Source organism: Periplaneta americana, chromosome 1 (genome assembly GCF_040183065.1).
Source record: "Periplaneta americana isolate PAMFEO1 chromosome 1, P.americana_PAMFEO1_priV1, whole genome shotgun sequence".
Classification (NCBI taxonomy): Eukaryota; Metazoa; Arthropoda; class Insecta; order Blattodea; family Blattidae; genus Periplaneta; species Periplaneta americana.
In genome coordinates, this window is record NC_091117.1 from 83289054 (window position 1) to 83310295 (window position 21242).

The 21242-nt window shown below is 36.9% G+C and overlaps 1 protein-coding gene across 1 annotated transcript in view; it reads right to left on the reverse strand.

Moving 5' to 3' along the window:
- Window positions 1–18730: 18730 nt before the first annotated feature.
- LOC138697508 (UNC93-like protein) overlaps window positions 18731–21242 on the reverse strand; it is a 51839-nt gene continuing 49327 nt past the window's right edge. The window contains exon 7 of the mRNA XM_069822812.1: window positions 18731–20015. Within this exon, the coding sequence (XP_069678913.1) occupies window positions 19783–20015 (233 nt within the window). The 3' untranslated portion in view covers window positions 18731–19782. The remainder of the gene's footprint in view (window positions 20016–21242) is intronic.

Below are 21242 nucleotides of genomic sequence, written 5' to 3' on the forward strand. Positions count from 1 at the left end.
AATGTCCATACAATAATGCACAATTATTTCAAAAGCAGAGGAAAAACATCATAATTTAAATGCTTAAGGAAATATAGTTCTTTTTAAAATCGTACTGAAATCTAATCGAGAATCACAGTTTAAAGACAGAGAGTTGTAAGTATTAACACATAACAAACAATGGAGAGTTCCTGAAGAAAACAGTTGTAGGAATTGGAATAACAAAAGATTGTCTATGACGTAATTTTGTTCTTTTTACAATGAACTGAAGAAATAATTTCTTTCTATTTCTTCCTCCATTTTCGCTCTATTTGGCCTCTATTTTCTACTTCATTTTCGCTCTATTTTTGCCCTTCTTTCGATGTATTTTCTGCCCAAATTCGCTCTATTTTCTCCTGTAGTATTGCTTTATTTTCTTTCCAGTTTCGCTCTATTCTGTGCTTTATTTTGTGCTCAATTTTCTGCTCTATTTTCCTTCCATTTTCTCCTATATTTTCGCTCCACTATTTCTCTATTTTTTCCTCTATTTCCGTTCTATATTCTACTCTAAATTCACTCTATTTTCGCCCTATACTCGACTATAATTTCGCTTTGTCTTACTCTCTGTTTTCGCGTCTATTTTCTGCTCTATTTTCGCTCTATTTTCTCCCCTGCTTTCTGCAATATATTCGCTCTATTATCTTCTCTACTTTGTCTCTATTTTCTTTCTATTTCTGCTCTATGTTCGCTCTATTTTATGCTTTATTTTCGCAAACTTTCTGTTCTATTTTGCATTACTTTCTGCTCTACTTTCACTCTATCTTCTCTATATTTTCGCTATATTGTCTTCTCTATTTTTCTTCTATTTTCGCTCTATTTTATCTTCCATTGTCGCTCTAATTTCTGCTCACTTTTCCCTATCTTTTCGCCCAAATTTGTCGTCTATTTTTTCTATATATTCTCTCTATATTCTGTTCTATTTTCGGTTGTATTTTCGCTCTATTTTGTCCATTAATTTCTCCTACTTTTTATTTATTTATCTATACGATAACAGCTTCCTGTATTAACAGTCTGTCACAAACACAGAGCATATTGTACAATATGCAGTTGTAAGTACAAATAACATACATATGTTTAAGTTTAAGAATGTCATACAGCAATGACAAGAAATGATGGAATAAATAATTACTAATTAATTATTTGAAGAACACTGTTGACCGTAGAGATGGTTTCGGAGTAGAAATATAGATCCCTTCAGAGCTGCAAGAACAATGTCATCAATTGCCTTCCTCTGTAAGCCGAAGCGTTACCAGATTTGAAAGAAGAAACCGGGAATAGTTTCGCGCGCTCCAACCATAAGGCGTATTACTTCAATTCGTTGTAGGCCGTATTTGTCCATGAAATATGGAACTGTACACACATATATGTCGTTTTTTCCCTATTTACATATTCAGGTTGGTTCTTTTGTTCTTTTTTAAATCTAACGGTGGGACCTTTGATGTGGCCATTGTTGTTATTTGGTGGGATGGCAGTCATGTCTATTCTTCTTGTACTGCATTGTCTGCCAGTCCGTGTACTTCTTCGAACACTTGAAAACTTGTTGATCTAAACTGTTCGGCGATCATCGAACGAATTCTATGGTGTCGTGAGTTACGGAGTACTTCACCGTGCGGACATGAGCCCAGGACATGTGCAAGTGTTTCTGGCTCTCTGTGGCATCACCGACAGGGGATGTTGTCCCGAGTCCTGCCCGGAAGGGAACGTACGGAAGATAGTTGTGCAGTCATTTTAATAGCTTCGCGCCACTCGCTAGAGGTTAGGCCTTCGCGATGTCTTACTCGGGAATTCGCCGGAGTAAACTCGCTGTAGTCGTATAGCTCTACGCAAAGGCCTTTCTGAGGTAGGTTAGCCCACACCTCTAATTTCTTTTCTCTAAGCTTTTTCCTCATACACCGAGCGTCATAAAAAGTGGTTCGTAGGACTTTAATTACTTCGGATGCCTCGGTTAATTGCAAAGATTTGACGCATTCGGTGCTTTCAGTAAAGAGATCTCGAGTGGCTGTGACGTAGGGATTGGCTGACAGTGCGAGGACGCGACAAGTATTAGCTTTCCACTCTGCTTTGAAGAGACCAAGACCTTGACACTTCATACCTACCTACCTACCTACCCACCCACCCACCCATCCATCCATCCATCCATCCATCCACCTACCTACCTACCTACATACCTACCTACCTACCTACCTACCTACCTATCTATCTATCTATCTATCTATCTATCTATCTATCTATCTATCTATCTATCTATCTATCTATCTATCTATCTATCTATCTATCTATCTATCTATCTATCTATCTATCTATCTATCTATCTATCTATCTATCTATCTATCTATCTATCTATCTATCTATCTATCTATCTATCTATCTATCTATCTATCTATCTATCTATCTATCTATCTATCTATCTATCTATCTATCTATCTATCTATCTATCTATCTATCTATCTATCTATCTATCTATCTATCTATCTATCTATCTATCTATCTATCTATCTATCTATCTATCTATCTATCTATCTATCTATCTATCTATCTATCTATCTATCTATCTATCTATCTATCTATCTATCTATCTATCTATCTATCTATCTATCTATCTATCTATCTATCTATCTATCTATCTATCTATCTATCTATCTATCTATCTGTCTATATGTCCGTCTATCTATCTGTCTGTCTATCTATCTATCTATCTATCTATCTATCTATCTATCTATCTATCTATCTATCTATCTATCTATCTATCTATCTATCTATCTATCTGTCTGTCTGTCTGTCTGTCTGTCTGTCTGTCTGTCTGTCTGTCTGTCTGTCTGTCTATCTGTCTGTCTGTCTGTCTGTCTGTCTGTCTGTCTGTCTGTCTGTTCATCCATCCATCTATCTACCTATCGATCTACCTATCTACCTATTTATCTCTGTCTACCTACCTACATACCTACCTACTTAACTACGTACGTACGTACCTACCTACCTATCTATCTAACTATATATCCTCATATACTTTAGTCCTTTTCTCAATAATTTCTCCTCTATTTGCGATGTAATTTGTCCCCATTTTTGTACTCTATATTCTCCTCTTTTTGCGCAATTTATTTCAATTATCTGTTCTATATTCCGCTCTATTTTCGATCTTCTTCTATAATTTAGCACTGTATTCTGTTCTATCTTCCGCTCTATTTCGCTGTACTTCTCCTCTGTTTTCGCTCAACATTTGCTCTATTTTCTTTCTAGATTCTCCTCTATTTTCTATCTATGGTTTCCCCTATTTCCACTCTAATTCCCTCTATATTCCGCTCCATTTCGCACTATTTTCTGCTCTATTTTCTCCTTTATATTCCGCTCTATGTTCTTTTCTATTTTACCATCTATTTGAACTAAATTTCTACCTCTATTTTAACTGTATTTTTTACTCTGGTTTACGCTCTATTGTCTCTCAATTTTCTACTATGCTTTGGCTCTGTTCTACGCTTCATTTCCTCTCCATTTTCTGCTCTATTTTAAGACAATGTTTCTGCTATATTTTCGTTATATGTTCTCTTCTAGTTTTGCTTTTTCGCTCTAATTGCTGATCTATTATCGTTGCATCTTCTATTCTATTTTCGCTATATTTCCAGTCTCATTTCACTCTACCTTCTACTCAATTTTTGTGCCATTTTCTCCTCTATTTCAGATCTCATTTACGCTTTATCTCGCCCAATTTTCTGCCTTGTTTTCAATGTATATTCTGCTCTATTTTTTCACTATTTTCGCTTCACTTCCTTCCCCATTTTGCCTCTATTCTCCGCTCAATTTTTGCTCTCCTTAACTCTATTTTTTTCCATTTTCAGCACTTCTTTCGCTCTATATCCTCTAACATTTTCGATCTAATTTTCCGCTACTTTCTACTGAATATTCATTAAATTTTTTTCCGGCTTCTTCTCTGTAATTTGTGCATATAATTCGTCCTATATTCTTCTCGAAATTTTCCTGTATTTTCCTCCCATTTTCTGCTCCATTTCGATTTTGATTTCTCCTTTATTTAGAATGTAATTTTTCCTCCATTTCCTACTCAATTTTCTCCTATAATATCTGTTCTACCATAGTTCAATTTTCTCTTCAGTCTTCCGCTCTATTTTCGTTTTATATTCTGTCATATTCTGTTCTATCTTCTGTTCTCTCTTCGCTGTACTTTTCGTTTATTTTCGCTCTACATTTGCTATATTTTCGTGATGTATTCTGCTCTATTTCCGCTCTGTGGTCTCCTTTATTTCCACTCCATTTCTCCCTATGATCTCCACCATTTTCACACTATTTTCTGCTCCAATTTCGCTCTCTTTCTCTCCATTTTCAGTTCTATATACATCTCTATTTTACCATCTCTTTTGCGCTAAATTTCTTGCTCTAATTCATCTCTATTTTTCTGTCTAGTTTCCACTTTATTGTCGCTTAATATTCTACTCTCCTCAGCCCTGTTCTGCGCTTTGCTTCCGCTCCATTTCGGCGCAAATTTAGCACAAATTTTCAGCTTAATGTGAGCTTTATTTTCTCCTCTAGGTTTGCTTTTTGTACAGCTAAATTCTGCAGTATTTTCGTTCTATTTTATTCTCTATTTTCTCTCTATAGAAATTAGAGGAGAAAATAGAGCAGCAAATGGAGAACAAAAAGTACATCGTAAATAGAGGAGAAAGTGAAGTGAAAATGGAGCAGAAAATGGGGAGAAATTAGCGGAAAAATTAGAGAAGAGAATAGGACAAATTATATGCAGAAATTACAGCGAAGAAGATGAAAAATAAGAGTGAAAATTCAGTAGCAAGTAGCGGAAAAATTGATCGAATATGGCAGAAGATATAGAGCGAAAAAAGTGCAGTAAATAGAGAAAAATAGAGTTAAAGAGAGCAAAAATTGAGCGGAGAATGGAGAAAAACTATAGAAGGAAGTCAAGCGAAAATAATGCGAAAATAAAGCAAAAATATATAACGAAAACAGGAAAGAAAATCGGGCGAAAATAAAACAGAAATTAGATCTGAAATAGAGGAGAAAATGGAGCAGAAATACAGTAGAAGGTAGAGAGAAATGAGACTGGAAATATAGCGAAAATAGAACAGAAAATAGAACGAAAAAGGGTAGAAATTAGTGCGAAAAAGCAAAACTAGAAGAGAATATGAAACGAAAATAGAGCAGAAAATGAAGAGGAAATGCAGCATAGAACAGAGTCAAAGCAGAGTAGAAAATTGAGCAACAATAGAGCGCAAACCAGTGGAAAAAAAAACAGAAAAATACAGTTAAAATAGAGGTAGAAATTTAGCTCAAATAGATGGTGTAATAGAGATGAACATAGAGCGGAGTATAGAGGAGAAAATAGAGCAGAAAATAGTGCGAAAATGGAGCAGATTATAGAGAGAAATAGAGTGGAAGTAGGGGAGACCATAGAGCGAAAATAGAGCAGAATCTAGAATGAAAATGGAGCGAGTTTTAGAGCCAAAACAGAGGAGAAGTACAGCGAAATAGACCGAAAAATAGAACAGAATACAGAGCGAAAGTATAGACGTAAACCGAAAATAGAGCGGAAGATAGAACAGATAAATGAACTACAAGAGCGCGAAAAGAGGAGAAATAGAGTACAAAATGGAGGACAAATTACATCGCAAATAGAGGAGAAATTAGGGAGAACAGGACTAAAGTATATGAGGAAATAGAGAGAGAAGGTGGACCAAAATTATGGGGGAAATATGAGGGGAAATAGAGGAGAAAATTTAGCAAAAATATCAGAAATAGAGGAGGAAATGGACGGAAACTGAAAACAAAATAGGGACAAAATAGAGCAGAAAATGGAGCGAAAATATCGCGTAGAACAGAACGAAAGTAAAGAAAATTATAGAATGAAAGTAGAGGTGAAAATAAAGCGAAAATAAAGCAGAAAATAGACGGATGGTAGAGCACAAAATAGAGGGAATTTAGAAGAGAAAATAGAAGGGAAATAGAGGAAAATAGAGCAGAAATAGACAAGAAAATAAAAGGAAAAATAGCATTAAATATAGGGCCAAAATGTAGCAGAAAGTTTAACACAAATTAGAGGAGTGTAAAAAGCAAAATTAGAGAGAAAATAGAGTGGAAAGTAAAGTGAAAATAGAGCAGAAAATGGGACTAAAATATAGGAGAAATTAGAGCAGTATATATTACGAATTTTATGCAGACATTACAGCCCAAAAGGAGCAAATATTTTAGTGAAAATTCAATGGAAAATAGAGGGAAGGAAGATAACCCAAAAATAGTGTAAAAATAGAGCAGAAATTACAGCGAAAACAGCGCAAAAATGGGGAGAAAATAGAACAGAAATTAGAGCTAAAATAGAGGAGAATATGGAGCGAAATTTAAGTAGAAAGTGAAGAGGACGAGACTGAAAATATAGCGAAAATAGAGACGAAATTGAAGGGATATAGTGCAGAATTTAGCAGGAGGAAGAGCAAAAATATAGGAGAAAATAAAGCGCAAATAGAGCTGAAAATTCGTGCTAAATTGCCCCCAAAATGGATCGGAAACACAGCGTAGCACAGGGCTGAATCAGAGTAGAACATTGAGCGACAATAAAAAGGAAACTAGAGTGAAAATTAGAGAAAAATAGAGATGAAACAGAGCAACAAATTTAGCGCAAAAAAGATGGTAAAATAGAGATGAACATAGAGCTGAAAATGCAGAGAAAGGGAGCGAAATTAGATCAGAAAATAGTGTGAAAATGGAGTAGATTAGAGAGAGAAATGGAGTGGAAATGGACACCATAGAGTGAAAATAGAGCAGAATACAGCACGAAAATATAGCAAATGCTGAGCGAAAGTAGATGAAATGTACAACGAAAAGAGGTCGGAAGATAGAACAGAATAGGGCAGAATATAAAACGAAAATAGAGCGGGAGACTGAACAGAGAATTGAACTATAGTAGAGCAGAAATTAGAGGAGAAAATAGTGTACAAATAGAGGACAAATTACATCGTAAATAGAGGAGAAAGTAAAGTGAAAATGGAACAGAAAATGGGGACAAAATAGAGGAAAAATTAGAGAAGAAAGAGGACAAAATGGAGAAATTACAGCGAAGAAGGAGCAAAAAATTTAGTAAAAATTCAGTAGAAAATAGCGGAGAAGTAATTCGAAAATGGTAGAGGGTTTAGAGCGAAAGAAGTGCAGAAAATAGAGAAAAATAGAGTTAAAGAGAGCAAAAATTCAGCGAAGAATAGAGAAAAATAGAGAAGGAAGTAAAGCGAAAGTAGAGCAGAATGTACAGGGAAAACAGGACAGAAAATTGGGCAAAAATAAAACAGAAATTATATCAGAAATAAAGGAGAAAATGGAGCAACAATAGAGTAGAAGGTAGAGATAAATGAGACTGGAAATATAGCAAAAATAGAACAGAAAATAGAACGTAAATAGAGCAGAAATTAGAGGGAAAAAGCAAAACTAGAAGAGAATATAGAACGAAAATAGAGCAGGAGATTTGTCTTAAAATAGAGCAGAAAATGGAGAGAAAATTCAGTCTAGAACTGAGCCGAAGCAGAGTAGAAAATTGAGCGACAATAGAACGTAAACCATTGAAAAAAAAACAGAAAAATACAGTTAAATTGAAGGTAGAAATTTAGCGGAAATAGATGGTAAAATATGGATGAACATAGAGCGGAATATAGAGGAGAAAATAGAGCAGAAAATACTGCGAAAATGGAGCAGATTATAGAGATGGTTGGTTAGTAGGTTATTTTACAACGCTTTATCAACATCTTCGGTTATTTAGCGTCTGAATGAGATTAAGGTGATAATGCCGGTGAAATGAGTCCGGGGTCATGCACCGAAAGTTACCCAGAATTTGCTCATATTAGGTTGAGGGAAAACCCCGGAAAAAACCTCAACCAGGTAACTTGCGCCGACCGAGAATCGAACCCAGGCCACCTGGTTTTGCGGCCAGACGCGCTGACCGTTACTCCACAGGTGTGGACGATTATAGAGAGAAAAAGAGTGGAAATATGGGAGATCATAGAGCGAAATAGAGCATAATCTAGGACGAAAATAGAGCGAATGTAGAGTGAATACAGAGGAGAAGTACAACGAAATAGAGGGGAAGATAGAACAGAATACAGAGCGAAAGTATAGAAGTAGAGCGAAAATAGAGCGGAAGATAGAACAGACAATTGAACTACAATAGCGAGAAAAGAGGAGAAATGGAGTATACAAAATGAAGGACAAATTACATCGCAAATAGAGGAGAAATTATGGAGAAAAGGAGTAAAGTATATGAGGAAATTGAGATAGGCAGACAGACAGACAGGCAGGCAGGCAGGTAGGCAGGCAGACAGACACACAGACAGACAGACAGACGGACGGACGGACGGACGGACGGACGGACGGACGGACGGACGGACGGACGGACGGACGGACGGACGGACGGACAGACAGACAGACAGACAGACAGACAGACAGACAGACAGACAGACAGACAGACAGACAGACAGACAGACAGACAGACAGACAGACAGACAGACAGACAGACAGACAGACAGATAGATAGATAGATAGATAGATAGATAGATAGATAGATAGATAGATAGATAGATTGAGGGTGGTGTCGTTGTTGAGGCCCCACGTTGGGCGCCATTTGAGGGTGGTGTCGTTGTTGAGTTCCCACGTTGGACGCCATTTGAGGGTGAGTGGTTATTGTGACTACACGTTGGGCGCCATTTGAGGGTGGGTGCGTCTCGGTGTTGCGTGAGATTCACTCAGGGTAGCCGAAGTACGGTTGTGGTGTAGGTTGATGTCGGGAATAATCCCAAGCCGGCTACTTATATAAAAGGCAGTGTAAATTCCAAAACTATAAGTTTATTGTCGTATTCACTTGGTAAACCCTAGAGTATGTATTTCCGGCTGACTTATAATTCAATCGTTGGTCGCAATTCTGTATCGACTCAGTTGCAGCTCTGAATAAGCTCTATCCGATACTATAAATTCAATACTCTGTCCCGTACACTACGATCGAAGCTCCTAAACGTTGGCGAGTAGTCTCGCCATGGCGAGTAGTCTCGCCGATGACAAAGTTCAATCTATCGAGTCTTCGCCTGAAGAAAGACTATTAAGTTGGGCCGCCGACACGATGAGATGTTGTGATTGTGTCGACACGAAGCGAAATAGTAGTCCTGTCGACACCAAACGAAGTAGTTATTGTGCCCTGTATGTAGGGCCGCTGACACGATGTGAAGTTGTTTTTATGATCTCCGCTCCCCGTCACCCTTATTTATAAAAACCTATCCTACGCTAAAACTAACTATTCTATTGGTTAAAAACTACGTCACTTAACCGGCTTAAAATCTATTCCCTATTGGTCCAAAGTGACCTCATAAGCTGGACCAAGATCTCTTCTTATTGGGCGCGAAATATGTCATCTCTAAATTTAGACTTTGGATTTCCCATAACCTCAAATTAGTTTGTATATCTCACAAGAATACCCGTTCTTTGGAAAACCCAATCTTGGCAGTATCTTTCCCACGGGTCTAGTCCGACTTCGGCTTTTATGCTTCATCGAGTCTCTATACGAAACCCCGCTCAAGGTGGCCCTAAATCTGTCCGATGCTGACAAGTGACGAAACACCTGTGTGGGGAAGCTAATTCTAACGAAGTCGCCAGAACATCCCCGCGAATACATGTAATAGAAATATGGAGATATCACTTCGCTAATAAATCGGTCTCTCCCTCTCCTAATTACTGCTTCAAGATAGATAGATAGATAGATAGATAGATAGATAGATAGATAGATAGATAGATAGATAGATAGATAGATAGATAGATAGATAGATAGATAGATAGATAGATAGATAGATAGATAGATAGATAGATAGATAGATAGACAGACAGACAGACAGACAGACAGACAGACAGACAGACAGACAGACAGATAGATACTGAAAATATAGCGAAAATAGAGAGGAAAATAGAACGAAAATAGTGCAGAATTCAGCGGGAGAAAGAGCAAAAGTAGAGGAGAAAATAAAGGGCAAATAGAGCTGAATATTTGTGCTAAATTGGTCCCAAAATGGAGCAGAAAACCCGGGGTAGAACAAGGCTAAAACAGAGTACAACATTGAGCGACAATAAAAAGGAAACTAGAGTGAAAAAGAGAGAAAAATAGAGCAAGAAATTTAGCGCAAAAGATGGTTAAATAGAGATGAACACAGAGCTGAGAATGAAGCGAAAGAGAGCGAAATTAGAGCAGAAAATAGTGTGAAAATGGAGTAGATTATAGAGAGAAATTGAGTGTAAATAAAGGACACCGTAGAGCGAAAGTAGACCAGAATACAGCACGAAAATACAGCAAATGTAGAGCTAAAATAAACGAAAAGTACAGCGAAGAGAGAGCGGAAGATAGAACAGAATATGGCAGAATATAAAGCGAAAATAGAGAGGAAGAATGAACAGAAAATTGAACTAGAGTGTAGCAGAAATTAGAGATGATATAGATTAGCAAATGGAGGACAAATTACATCGTAAATTTAGGAGAAATGAAATGAAAATTGAGTAGAAAATCTGGAGAAAATAGAGAAAATAATTAGAGAAGAAAATAAGACAAATTATATGGAGAAATTAGATCGAAAAGGAGCAAAAAATTTAGTGAAAATTCAGTAGAAAGGAGCGGAAAAATAGATCGAAAATGGTAGAGGATATAGAGCGAAGAAAGTGCAGAAAATAGAGAAAAATAGAGCTAAAGAGTGCTAAAATTAAGCGGAGACAAAATAGAGAAGGAAGTGAAGCGAAAATAATGCGAAAATAGAGCGGAATATACAGCGAAAAGCGGGCAGAAAATAGGGCGGAAATAAAACAGAAATTAGATCTGAAATAGAAGAGAAAATGGAGCAAAAATAGAGTAGAAGGTGGAGAGAAATGAGACTGGAAATATAGCGAAAATAGAACAGAAAATAGAACGAAAATAGGGCAGAAATTAAAGCGAAAAAGCAAAACTGGAAGAGAATATGGAACGAAAATAGAGCAGAAAATAGATAGGAAATGCAGCGTAGAACAGAGCCAAAGCAGAGTAAAAAATTGAGCGTCAATAGAGCGTAAACCAGTGAAAACAGGCAGAAAAATACAGTTAAAATAAAGGTAGAAATTTAGCTGAAATAGATGGTTAAATAGAGATGAAATTAGAGCAGAATGTAGTGCGAAAATGGAGCGGATTATAGAGAGGAATAGAGTGGAAGTAGGGGAGACCATAGAGCGAAAATAGAGCAGAATCTAGAATGAAAATAGAGCAAATGTAGAGCGAATACAGAGGAGAAGTACAGCGAAATAGAGGAGAAGATAGAACAGAATACAGAGCGAAAGTATAGAAGTAGACCGAAAATAGAGCGGAAGATAGAACAGACAATTGAACTACAATAGCGAGAAAAGAGGAGAAATGGAGTATACAAAATGAAGGACAAATTACATCGCAAATAGAGGAGAAATTAGGGAGAAAGGGACTAAAGTACATGAGGAAATATAGATAGATAGATAGATAGATAGATAGATAGATAGATAGATAGATAGATAGATAGATAGATAGATAGATAGATAGATAGATAGATAGATAGATAGATAGATAGATAGATAGATAGATAGATAGATAGATAGATAGGTAGGTAGGTAGGTAGGTAGGTAGGTAGGTAGGTAGGTAGGTGGATGGATGGATGGATGGATGGATGGATGGATGGATGGATGGATGGATGGGAGACAGACACACTTCTCAGATGCAAATGATGAACACCTTTGTGTATCAAAATGCATACTTTATTTCTGCTTAGCCTTAAACTTCATAACAAAATGTATAAAAATGTAGATATTCTAGTATAAATTAGCACAATAATGTAATGGAATTTACAAGTGTGCAAGTTCATACAAGTGTTATACCAGTAGTATTGAATGGTACGTAATATTTTGGATACTCCTTCAAAACTACGAAAATATTAATGGATTATTTATGTTATTAAATGAAGGAATGTACTCACGCACAAAAATACAATCCTTAATTGAATTTCGATTATTACTTATACAAGTTCATATAATTTTAAAACTTTTGGATTACATAACTTATGCAACTTTTCAACCCTTATATTAGGAGTTGCTGATGATATCGTGTAATAAAATGACTATAATTATTGCATTTAACGAGTTTTGCAATAAAATAACAGCAGTGTGATAAAAATATCTAATTTGGCCCTTATTAATGAACGTATAATTATCTCACCCCTCAAGGGGGGAAGTTATTCATTTCCAAATGACATTAAAATTTGCACACGTTAGATACATGTTATTAGTAATAAGTGTACCAAATTTGAAGTTAATATGACGACTAGAAAAGAAGTTATTACTTTTGTCCGGGTTTTAAGCGATTCGGACCACTATGCGGCGTAAGCACAGTAGTGCACGGTGTAAGTACAGAAGTACACGGTGTAGTACCGTACAGTACGGTGTGGGTGTAGCAGTGCAAGGAGTAGTTCTGTAGTGCACGGCGTAAGTAATGTGGTGCACGGTATAGGTACAGTAGTTCACGGTGTAATTGCAGTAGTGCACAGTGTAAGTGCAGTATTGCAAAGCGTAAGTACAGTATTGCAAAGCGTAAGTACAGTAGTGCATTGCTTAAGTATATTAGCGTAAGTCGAGGTACAGTCGTGCACGGCTTAGCACAGTAGTGCACGGCGTAGTCCAGTAGCGCACGGCGTACTAAAATAGCGCACGACATAAATACAGTACTGCACAACGTAGTAGAGTAGCGCGCGATGTAACTACAGTAGCGCACGACATAAGTACATTAGCGTAAGTCGAGGTACAGTTGTGCACGGCTTAGCACAGTAGTGCACGGCGTAGTCCAGTAGCGCACGGCGTAGTCCAGTAGCGCACGGCGTACTAAAATAGCGCACGACATAAATAAAGTAGTGCACAACGTAGTAGAGTAGCGCGCGATGTAACTACAGTAGCGCACGACATAAGTCCAGTAGTGTGCGGCGTAGTACAGTAGCGTATGATATAAATACAATAGTTCACAAACTAGTACAGTTGCGCGCGACATAATTACAGTAGTGCACGTTTTCACTACAGTAGTGAACGGCGTGATACAGTAGCGCACGACATAAGTAAAGTAGTGCACGGCGTAGTACAGTAGTGCACGGCGTAGAACAGTAGTGCACGGCGTAGTACAGTTGTTCACGGCGTAGTACAGTAGCGCACAGCGCAGTACAATAGCGCACGTCATAAGTATAGTAGTGCAGGGCGTAGTACAGTAGTGCAAGGCGTAGTACAATATTGCACGGCGTAGTGCAGTAGATCACGACTTAATAAGAGTAGTGCACGGCGTAGTACAGTAGTGCACAGCGTAGTACAGTAGTGCACGGCGCATTGCAATAGGGTACAACTTAAGTGCAGTAGTGCACAGCGTAGTACAGTAGCGCAAGGCGTAGTACAGTAGTGCACGGCGTAGTACAGTAGGGCACGACATAAGTACACTAGCGCACGACATAAGTACAGTAGCGTACGGCGTAGTACAGTAGTGCACGGCGTAGTACAGTTGCGCACGGCGTAGTACAGTAGTGCACGGCGTAGTACAGTTGCGCACGACGTAGTACAGTAGTGCACGGCGTAGTACAGTAGCGCACGGCGTAGTACAGTAGGGCACGGCGTAGTACAGTAGCGCACGGCGTAGTACAGTAGTGCACGGCGTAGTACAGTAGGGCACGACATAAGTACACTAGCGCACGACATAAGTACAGTAGCGTACGGCGTAGTACAGTAGTGCACGGCGTAGTACAGTTGCGCACGGCGTAGTACAGTAGTGCACGGCGTAGTACAGTTGCGCACGACGTAGTACAGTAGTGCACGGCGTAGTACAGTAGCGCACGGCGTAGTACAGTAGTGCACGGCGTAGTACAGTAGCGCACGGCGTAGTACAGTAGTGCATGGCGTAGTACAGTTGCGCACGACATAAGTACACTAGCGCACGACATAAGTACAGTAGCGCACGGCGTAGTACAGTAGGGCACGACATTAGTACACCAGCGCACGGCGTAGTACAGTAGCGTACAACATACATACAGTAGCGCACGACATAACAACAGTAGTGCAGGCGTTATGAGTGACTAAGTGGCCGGGATCCGATAGAATAAGCGCCATCTTAAATCACTAAGTGATTATTCGCATATCATATATAACGAGTGCACCTCTGCACATGTGTGTGGACATGGTCCTACTGTCATACATCTATGACGCAGTGCATGAGGATAGACCACTAGAGTGAACCCAAGAGGTGGAACTTAAACTGAGAGGATTCGATCCAACATCAGGATGGGAGTCCAGTGTGGCTTAGTGGACAGAGCATCAGCACGTAGAGATGAAAACCAGGGTTCAAATCCCAGTGCAGGAGAGAATTTTTTTCCGTTCCACTCACCTTTCATCATATGATGACGCAGAATATCTGCACGGAAATATCATATGTACTTCGGTACATAATAATAATAATAATAATAATAATAATAATAATAATAATAATAATAATAATAATAATAATAATAATAATAATATTCATTTATTACGCCTAAATAAAAAAAGCTAATTTTTATTGTTCTATCAACACAGACACGAAGGCATTAGGCCTACTAAAGAATGTTGTTGGCTAACGTTTTATGATCCCTCGGAAATCGAAAGTACGATTTGGAGCAGTTTGTATTTCTGTAATATTGCAGCAGTTATAAACAGCATATGTACACCCTGATATTTTAACACAGCACTAATTAATGAAACTGTTTACTAGCCCAGCAACAATCTACATTATAGTAGATTATAGTTCGCTTCGCGGTTTTCAGCACACCCTGCCGCCTAGGTAGCAGCACCTGCTCCTTTCGCACGCAGAACTGCTAGCTGTCCGGTATTATTATAGTAAGGTATTTGCTCCTAGCGGTGACCATTGAAATCTCGTACTACGTAATAGAGCAGCGATTGTTTCATAACTTTGCAATACTGAAAGTCTCGAAGCAGCCATATTTGAAGGGTCCACAGAAAGAACATGCTAGTCGCTTTTCTTAAATTTTTCAGAAGAGCATTTCTTAACTTTAATACACTTATAAGACACTATGAATTTACATCTCATTTAGTTTAAGTACCATGTTACAACGCAGACTTTTTGCCATTTTGATTCAGTAGAAAGATAGTTCACTTTACAAGCTAGGAGATTGGACCAAAAACCAAAAATGAACAAAGTGACTTGCATGTTCTTTTCGTGGACCCTTCATTTCGTAAATACAGTGGCTGTTTCTGATTTATAGTAAACAATACAGCCCTAAAGGTACGAACAAAGATGCTTCATAAAAATTCAAGTTGCAAGAAAAAAAACATGCAACTCAGTGCTTTAGGGCATTACAAGAAGCCTGTGGGAGAGAAGTCCTACCATACCGAACTATTGCAAGTTGGGTGGAAGTGAGGCATTCGCTTTCAATCAAGAGTTGACATCCGAAAAGTTTTAGATCGTTCAGTGAGAGAGAGATTCAGAAATGCTGCTGCAGATGGAGTCTGCTGTCTTCCAAGAATTTGGCAACGCATTGTTAACGTGGCAGGAGACTATATTTGAAGTATGTAATGCCAAAAGTAACCTAAATAAATTTAGTGTGAAACAGTGACTATGTTGCCATTACTTTTCCAATTCCCTAGTAGATTTATTAATTTGTAGATTTATTAATTTGTTATAAATTCTAGGGCATATACTGTTTTTAAAACCCTGTTAATTACTGGTAAAAGTGTTACCGGTATGTTTTTTTGTAAATAATTATTATTAGTCTATGTTCAATGCATTTTTCTAGAATTTTAGCCAAGTTTGATGTATAAGTGAAAATGGTCTATATCATGGTCGTCAGCACAGAGCACGCTGGGGCTAGCCTCTCTTACCCGCGGAAAACGCAGTGCACTATAGTGCTCTCGTAGCTGCTAGCTGGTATGCGCTCTATCTCTCCCTGTTGCACGACAGTGCACACAGGATGGCACCATGTACCCATTGCACATTTCAGAGAGTGCTGACGACCACTGGTCTATATTATTATTCATGTTGTTTTTTATCTCCTGATTTATAGATTGGAATGGCCTTTCTATTATTTAAATTATTTGAATAGATACGCCTTGAAATAAAGTTAGAATAAAAAATTAAGATTAGGAGAAATAAAATATACAAAACAAGAATAGTAGACTTTTTGACAATAATTATTTAGTTAGGCTACTGAGAGTAATTATACTAATAAAAGACGCTTCTGCAATGGAGCCATATTCTTAAATTTATCAATGACTGTTCATCTGCACTGATGATTGGAAAACAGTCTGCTTGGGGGAAAAAGACGAATCCGAAAACATATGAGCTATACCGGTCCGTGCCGAAGTTAGCCTTTGTGAATAATAATGATAATGATAATGATAATAATAATAATAATAATAATAATAATAATAATAAGCCCATGAAATCCCTTCAGGGCAAGGGCCTCCCACTTACGTAGGGGTGGCTCGGTTGTTTATTTACATGGGGAGGGAGTCCATGTGAGTTCCGGTGTTTTTCCTAGGCCTAGTTACCTAATCACTTCTTGAGCTAATTCTCGTGCATAACCAAATGTTTATTAAGAAACAAGAAGTTATTTACAGAATATTTTTGAGTTTGGCAAATTTTCGAGGTGTTTCTTAAAATACAGTACATATATTTTGAGGGTGTATACAGGATCTTTAGGATGTGGGACGTAACTTAGAGTGGTTGTACTACCGGTACTTAAAACATTAAACACTTACCATTATACTGCTGCTAGTCTAGTTCCCCAGCTGTCCTATGCCCTCCATATCTGATGCACTGCTTGAATCATCACTTTCATCATCGTCGCTGATGTCTCCACAGTTATGATGATCCAATCGATGACATAATCAAAAGTACTTCTCGTTCTATGTATTCCTTCTCAATTTCTTCTCTATTTTTGCTGTAGTTTAGATACTATCAGAAGCATTTGCACTAACGAACTAGTATATAAATTTACACAAAATACTACACTATCACAAATATAAATGTTAACTTTACTATCACATGTTATCTTATCCAATCTTATCCATAGCTCCTCAAATTTTGTCTCTAATGATATACATAAACCACTAACAATAGTAATTTATGTGGCAAAAGACTTAAGGGTTTTTCATACTGTAGCGGTTGCACTTTTATACAAAATATTAAATAATTTGACTACCACTTTATGTATTTTCTTCAAATTTTACACTCTTTATTCTACATGATTTTAACTTAAATTTGATATATAATACATCTAGTAACAATGAATATGTTTGAAAGTTGAATTTAAAAAAAAAAAAAACATTGTCTTACAAAAAAACATGATTTAACCTAAACTGAGAAAATAACAGCCATTTACTATTTTTTTTCCTTAAATCTGAAATCGTAATCTAAAAATTGGTCCTCAATGAGCATCACAGCTGACTTCATACTAAATTATTATAGATTTTTGAATTTGTATTAAACAATGTATTTTTACTAGAAAATTGCTAATTTTTCATTCAAATTTAACCATTGTGGTCCAACCTCTAGAGGCTATTACAAAGGAAAAGTGTAGGTACAAAATTTGAATGAAACCATACAAACGGTTCTTGGGATATCAGGTTTTTTGTATCGATAAATATAATTATTCAGGGAAATATGTCTAAAGTTGGGACATGCTTGTACTTACATCCTGCACTAAAAACACTTGCTGCATATGTTACAACTTCCCTGTCAACATGTTGAGTGTATTCTTCCATTATTAATCTTCTCCTAGTCCTTCTGGCCTCCAATGTCAGTTCTCATGCTCTTTTCTTTGCTGATTTAACTTGTAAGGTATCGTGAAAACTCAGAGATTTTTTGTGAAATATTCTATTCTGACACCTAATTCATTGAGTACTGCAATCTTACTACTGTCTCCATCTTTACTAATAAGCGGTAATATATTATACACATTATACACACTATTTAAAGGGTCTCATTAGTATTTTGTTATTTGAAAGGTTGTATCAGTGAAGAAGTGTATTGTGTCAGAGAAGTGTGAAATGAGTTGTGTCAGTGAAGTTTTATAGTTTATATTGGCAGTGCAAAGTATTTGAACACTGAAATGTTTTTGAAGTGTTAGTGAAATCAGGATAGAATAAGTGAAATGTGTCGTAGTTTCAGTGCAGTGAGTTGACAGCGAAATGTTCCTTTTTTTATGACTGCCCAATGAACAGGAAAGAAAAAGCAAGCTATCAACAGATTCTATCATAACAATAGTGCAGATTATCATGAAGTACCAGTACGTCAGTTGCTCAGAGTTCCAACAATAAAAATAAATAATAAAAACACAATATAAACATAATTTTCTGCATTCTATGCATGAATCATAACTGTATGACTGAATTTTTAGAAAAAAAAATTGAAAAGCAAATTATCACCAAAATTTTGCAATCTAATAAGAATGAATAAGCTTATATTTCTGCTTGAATAAATATAATAGTATGCTATATTAAATTCTATCGAGCTTTTTTAGTATAATTAGGCTACAACCAAATTTACTTCATTAGGCTACTGGATTTCATCTGCGTTGTGACAACCCTGTTAGTTCGCATCCTTACAAAGGCACTTCAGAGGTTAGAGAGAGGTAGAACGTGGGTTGGAATAGCTTAAAGATTTAAAGATTTATACTTCTCCAAAATATAATTTTATAATTGCATAAAATATATTTACAGTATTTAATTCAATACATTTAAATGCATATTTGCATTCAATTTTATCGTTTTTACAGATGCTAGCTCTAATATAAACTGTATAGTTACACTGTAATTGTGACTAAATGAAATCAACCTTTATATTCTGCATCACATAACTTAGGTTCAATAAAGTAAACTATAAAACTGATGGTATAATTAATTAGAGGTCAAAGATTTTCGCATTTACGGTAAATACTATAAATTTGGATTAAAAGGGAAAGTTGTCTTTTTTTGTGAATATGTAGGCTACCGTACTTAATTATATCGAATATACCAATTTTTTTTACCATACATTTTCGGGAAATTATGTTTTGTAACCAAATATTTCATGTTGCAATATATATATATATATATATATATATATATATATATATATATATTTTTTTTTTTCAGTTTTCCTTGGCAGTGAGAAAGGTGTCCATTCTTTCTCAATAGGTGAAAACTGAAATTGAAAACGTCCACTGTATTGTCTAATAGGGATATAACTGCCCACACCCTTCTAGAAGGTTAGTACTGTAACACTTAATAGGTACAGTACTACAGTGAGGGGAGTAAGGCATATTCGGTTTTCCTATTTTTGGGACTAATATTTTCCAAATTTAAATTATAAAAAAGAGCTGTGTTACTACAGTTACAGAGCGAATTAGTTTTCGAGTGACGGTGTTTGTGCGTCCAAGACCAATATGTTAATGTGTAAATTTTGTAATGTGGGAGTAGGCTGGGAGAAACGTAACACATTGTCCAAACATTGTTTCGTTTGACACTAAAAGATAAAAGTGTGGTTCCAAAAAAATAAATCTTAATTGAAGATTCAAACAAGAAAAAAGAGAAGATATTTCTTCCATTTCAACATAAAACGGTTTACTCAGTTATACAAATTATACAATAAAATGCAAAATATATTTTATCCTAAATTTTTTCTGAAGTAAATGCGAAATTCTTTGGTCTATACTTATAATGTATTCTTTCCAATTTATTTTCATTACACTATTGTATCAATTTCTTACAGTTTTCATCTTTCTTCTTCCTCATTTCACCCCATTCTATGATGATGTAGCCACCCATACCGATAATTAGTAGACCTAGCAGGATGTAGATCTTAGTACTAGTACACAAATAAGGGCTATAAGCATAGGCCAGGATGAATCCCATAGAACGCCATACTCTGTAATTGCTGTAAGCTGCTTCTTCGTTGCCAGGAAACAGCATTCCGCATAAAGCTGAAAAAAATACATCATAATGAGCCATACGGCAATACCTTACAAATCATGCACAGCTGGAAGTGAAGTGAAAAATAATGACAGGTTCCAGAATGAGATAAATCGCTAACAGAAAAATAATGATAAAATATCCTGATAAAATATCCAGCCAGGGCTAGACTCCTAACCGCACTCACAGCGGCTGATTCATACGAAATTATGCTATCATTTGCGGAGGATTCGTTCCACACTTTTGCGGTTATGGTGTAATGATGTACTTACCGAATTCACAATTCATGTTCGAAATCACATCCTTGTGATATTTGGCAGGCTGCACAACTCCTGAAGACATGACCAGCAACTCGCCACTGTTTGTTCTCCAAAATGGCTCGAATTTCGTGCTGGATATTTCAAGTTCGTCAAGTGAATGTGGGTTATTCGCGTAAACTTTACTTTTAACTACTGAGGTGGAACCATGCTTCGTCGCTATAGAAATTAAGGTGGGGTCAAGTACCGAATACTATTAGAACCACATGCAAAACCTAAGTCTGCTCTGATAATAAGTTTCTATTAAACTCTGAATTAACTTACACGAATTTTGTAAGGTTTTAATTTTAATTATTGTTTCGTAGGCCTACTTCTTATCACCGAAGATTGTGGCACCCCCTACCTGCTGAGCTACATGGAGGGATGATGTCATAGGACTTCTCTCTAGTCTGTGACCAATTTCATCTAATGTCTCCTCAGTGAGAACATGCTTGACACATGTTCGTTTTTTATCCAATACTGTTCCAGTTGCACGAAATTTCTTCACTAAATTGTAAAACATTGCTTTAGAAGGCTCTGCCGAATCAGGGAATGACTGACGGAAGTTTGTTACAACTGTTTTCCAAGACTCATATTTCACAATACTCGTTGTTCAAGGCTATACGGTATTTCATAATGGATCCACTATTGCACTCTAATGTGCGGTATACAACTGCACCCTCACTGTGTGAACGTGTTTACATAACTAAACACGAAACGTACGCGAGCAAGAGGTCTGATCACTGCAATGGCGCAGCAGTTACTATGCATACTACTTTCCCCGACACTGGTCTAGCCCCTGGCTGACTCTCACTGTATGATAAATATTATGTACAGAATGAAATACAAACTTGAAATTAAAGATCTCCGTTCGCAGAATTGTACCAGTAGGGCCTACATATAATACAACAGTTACCGATGATGATTGTATATGGTGACGTA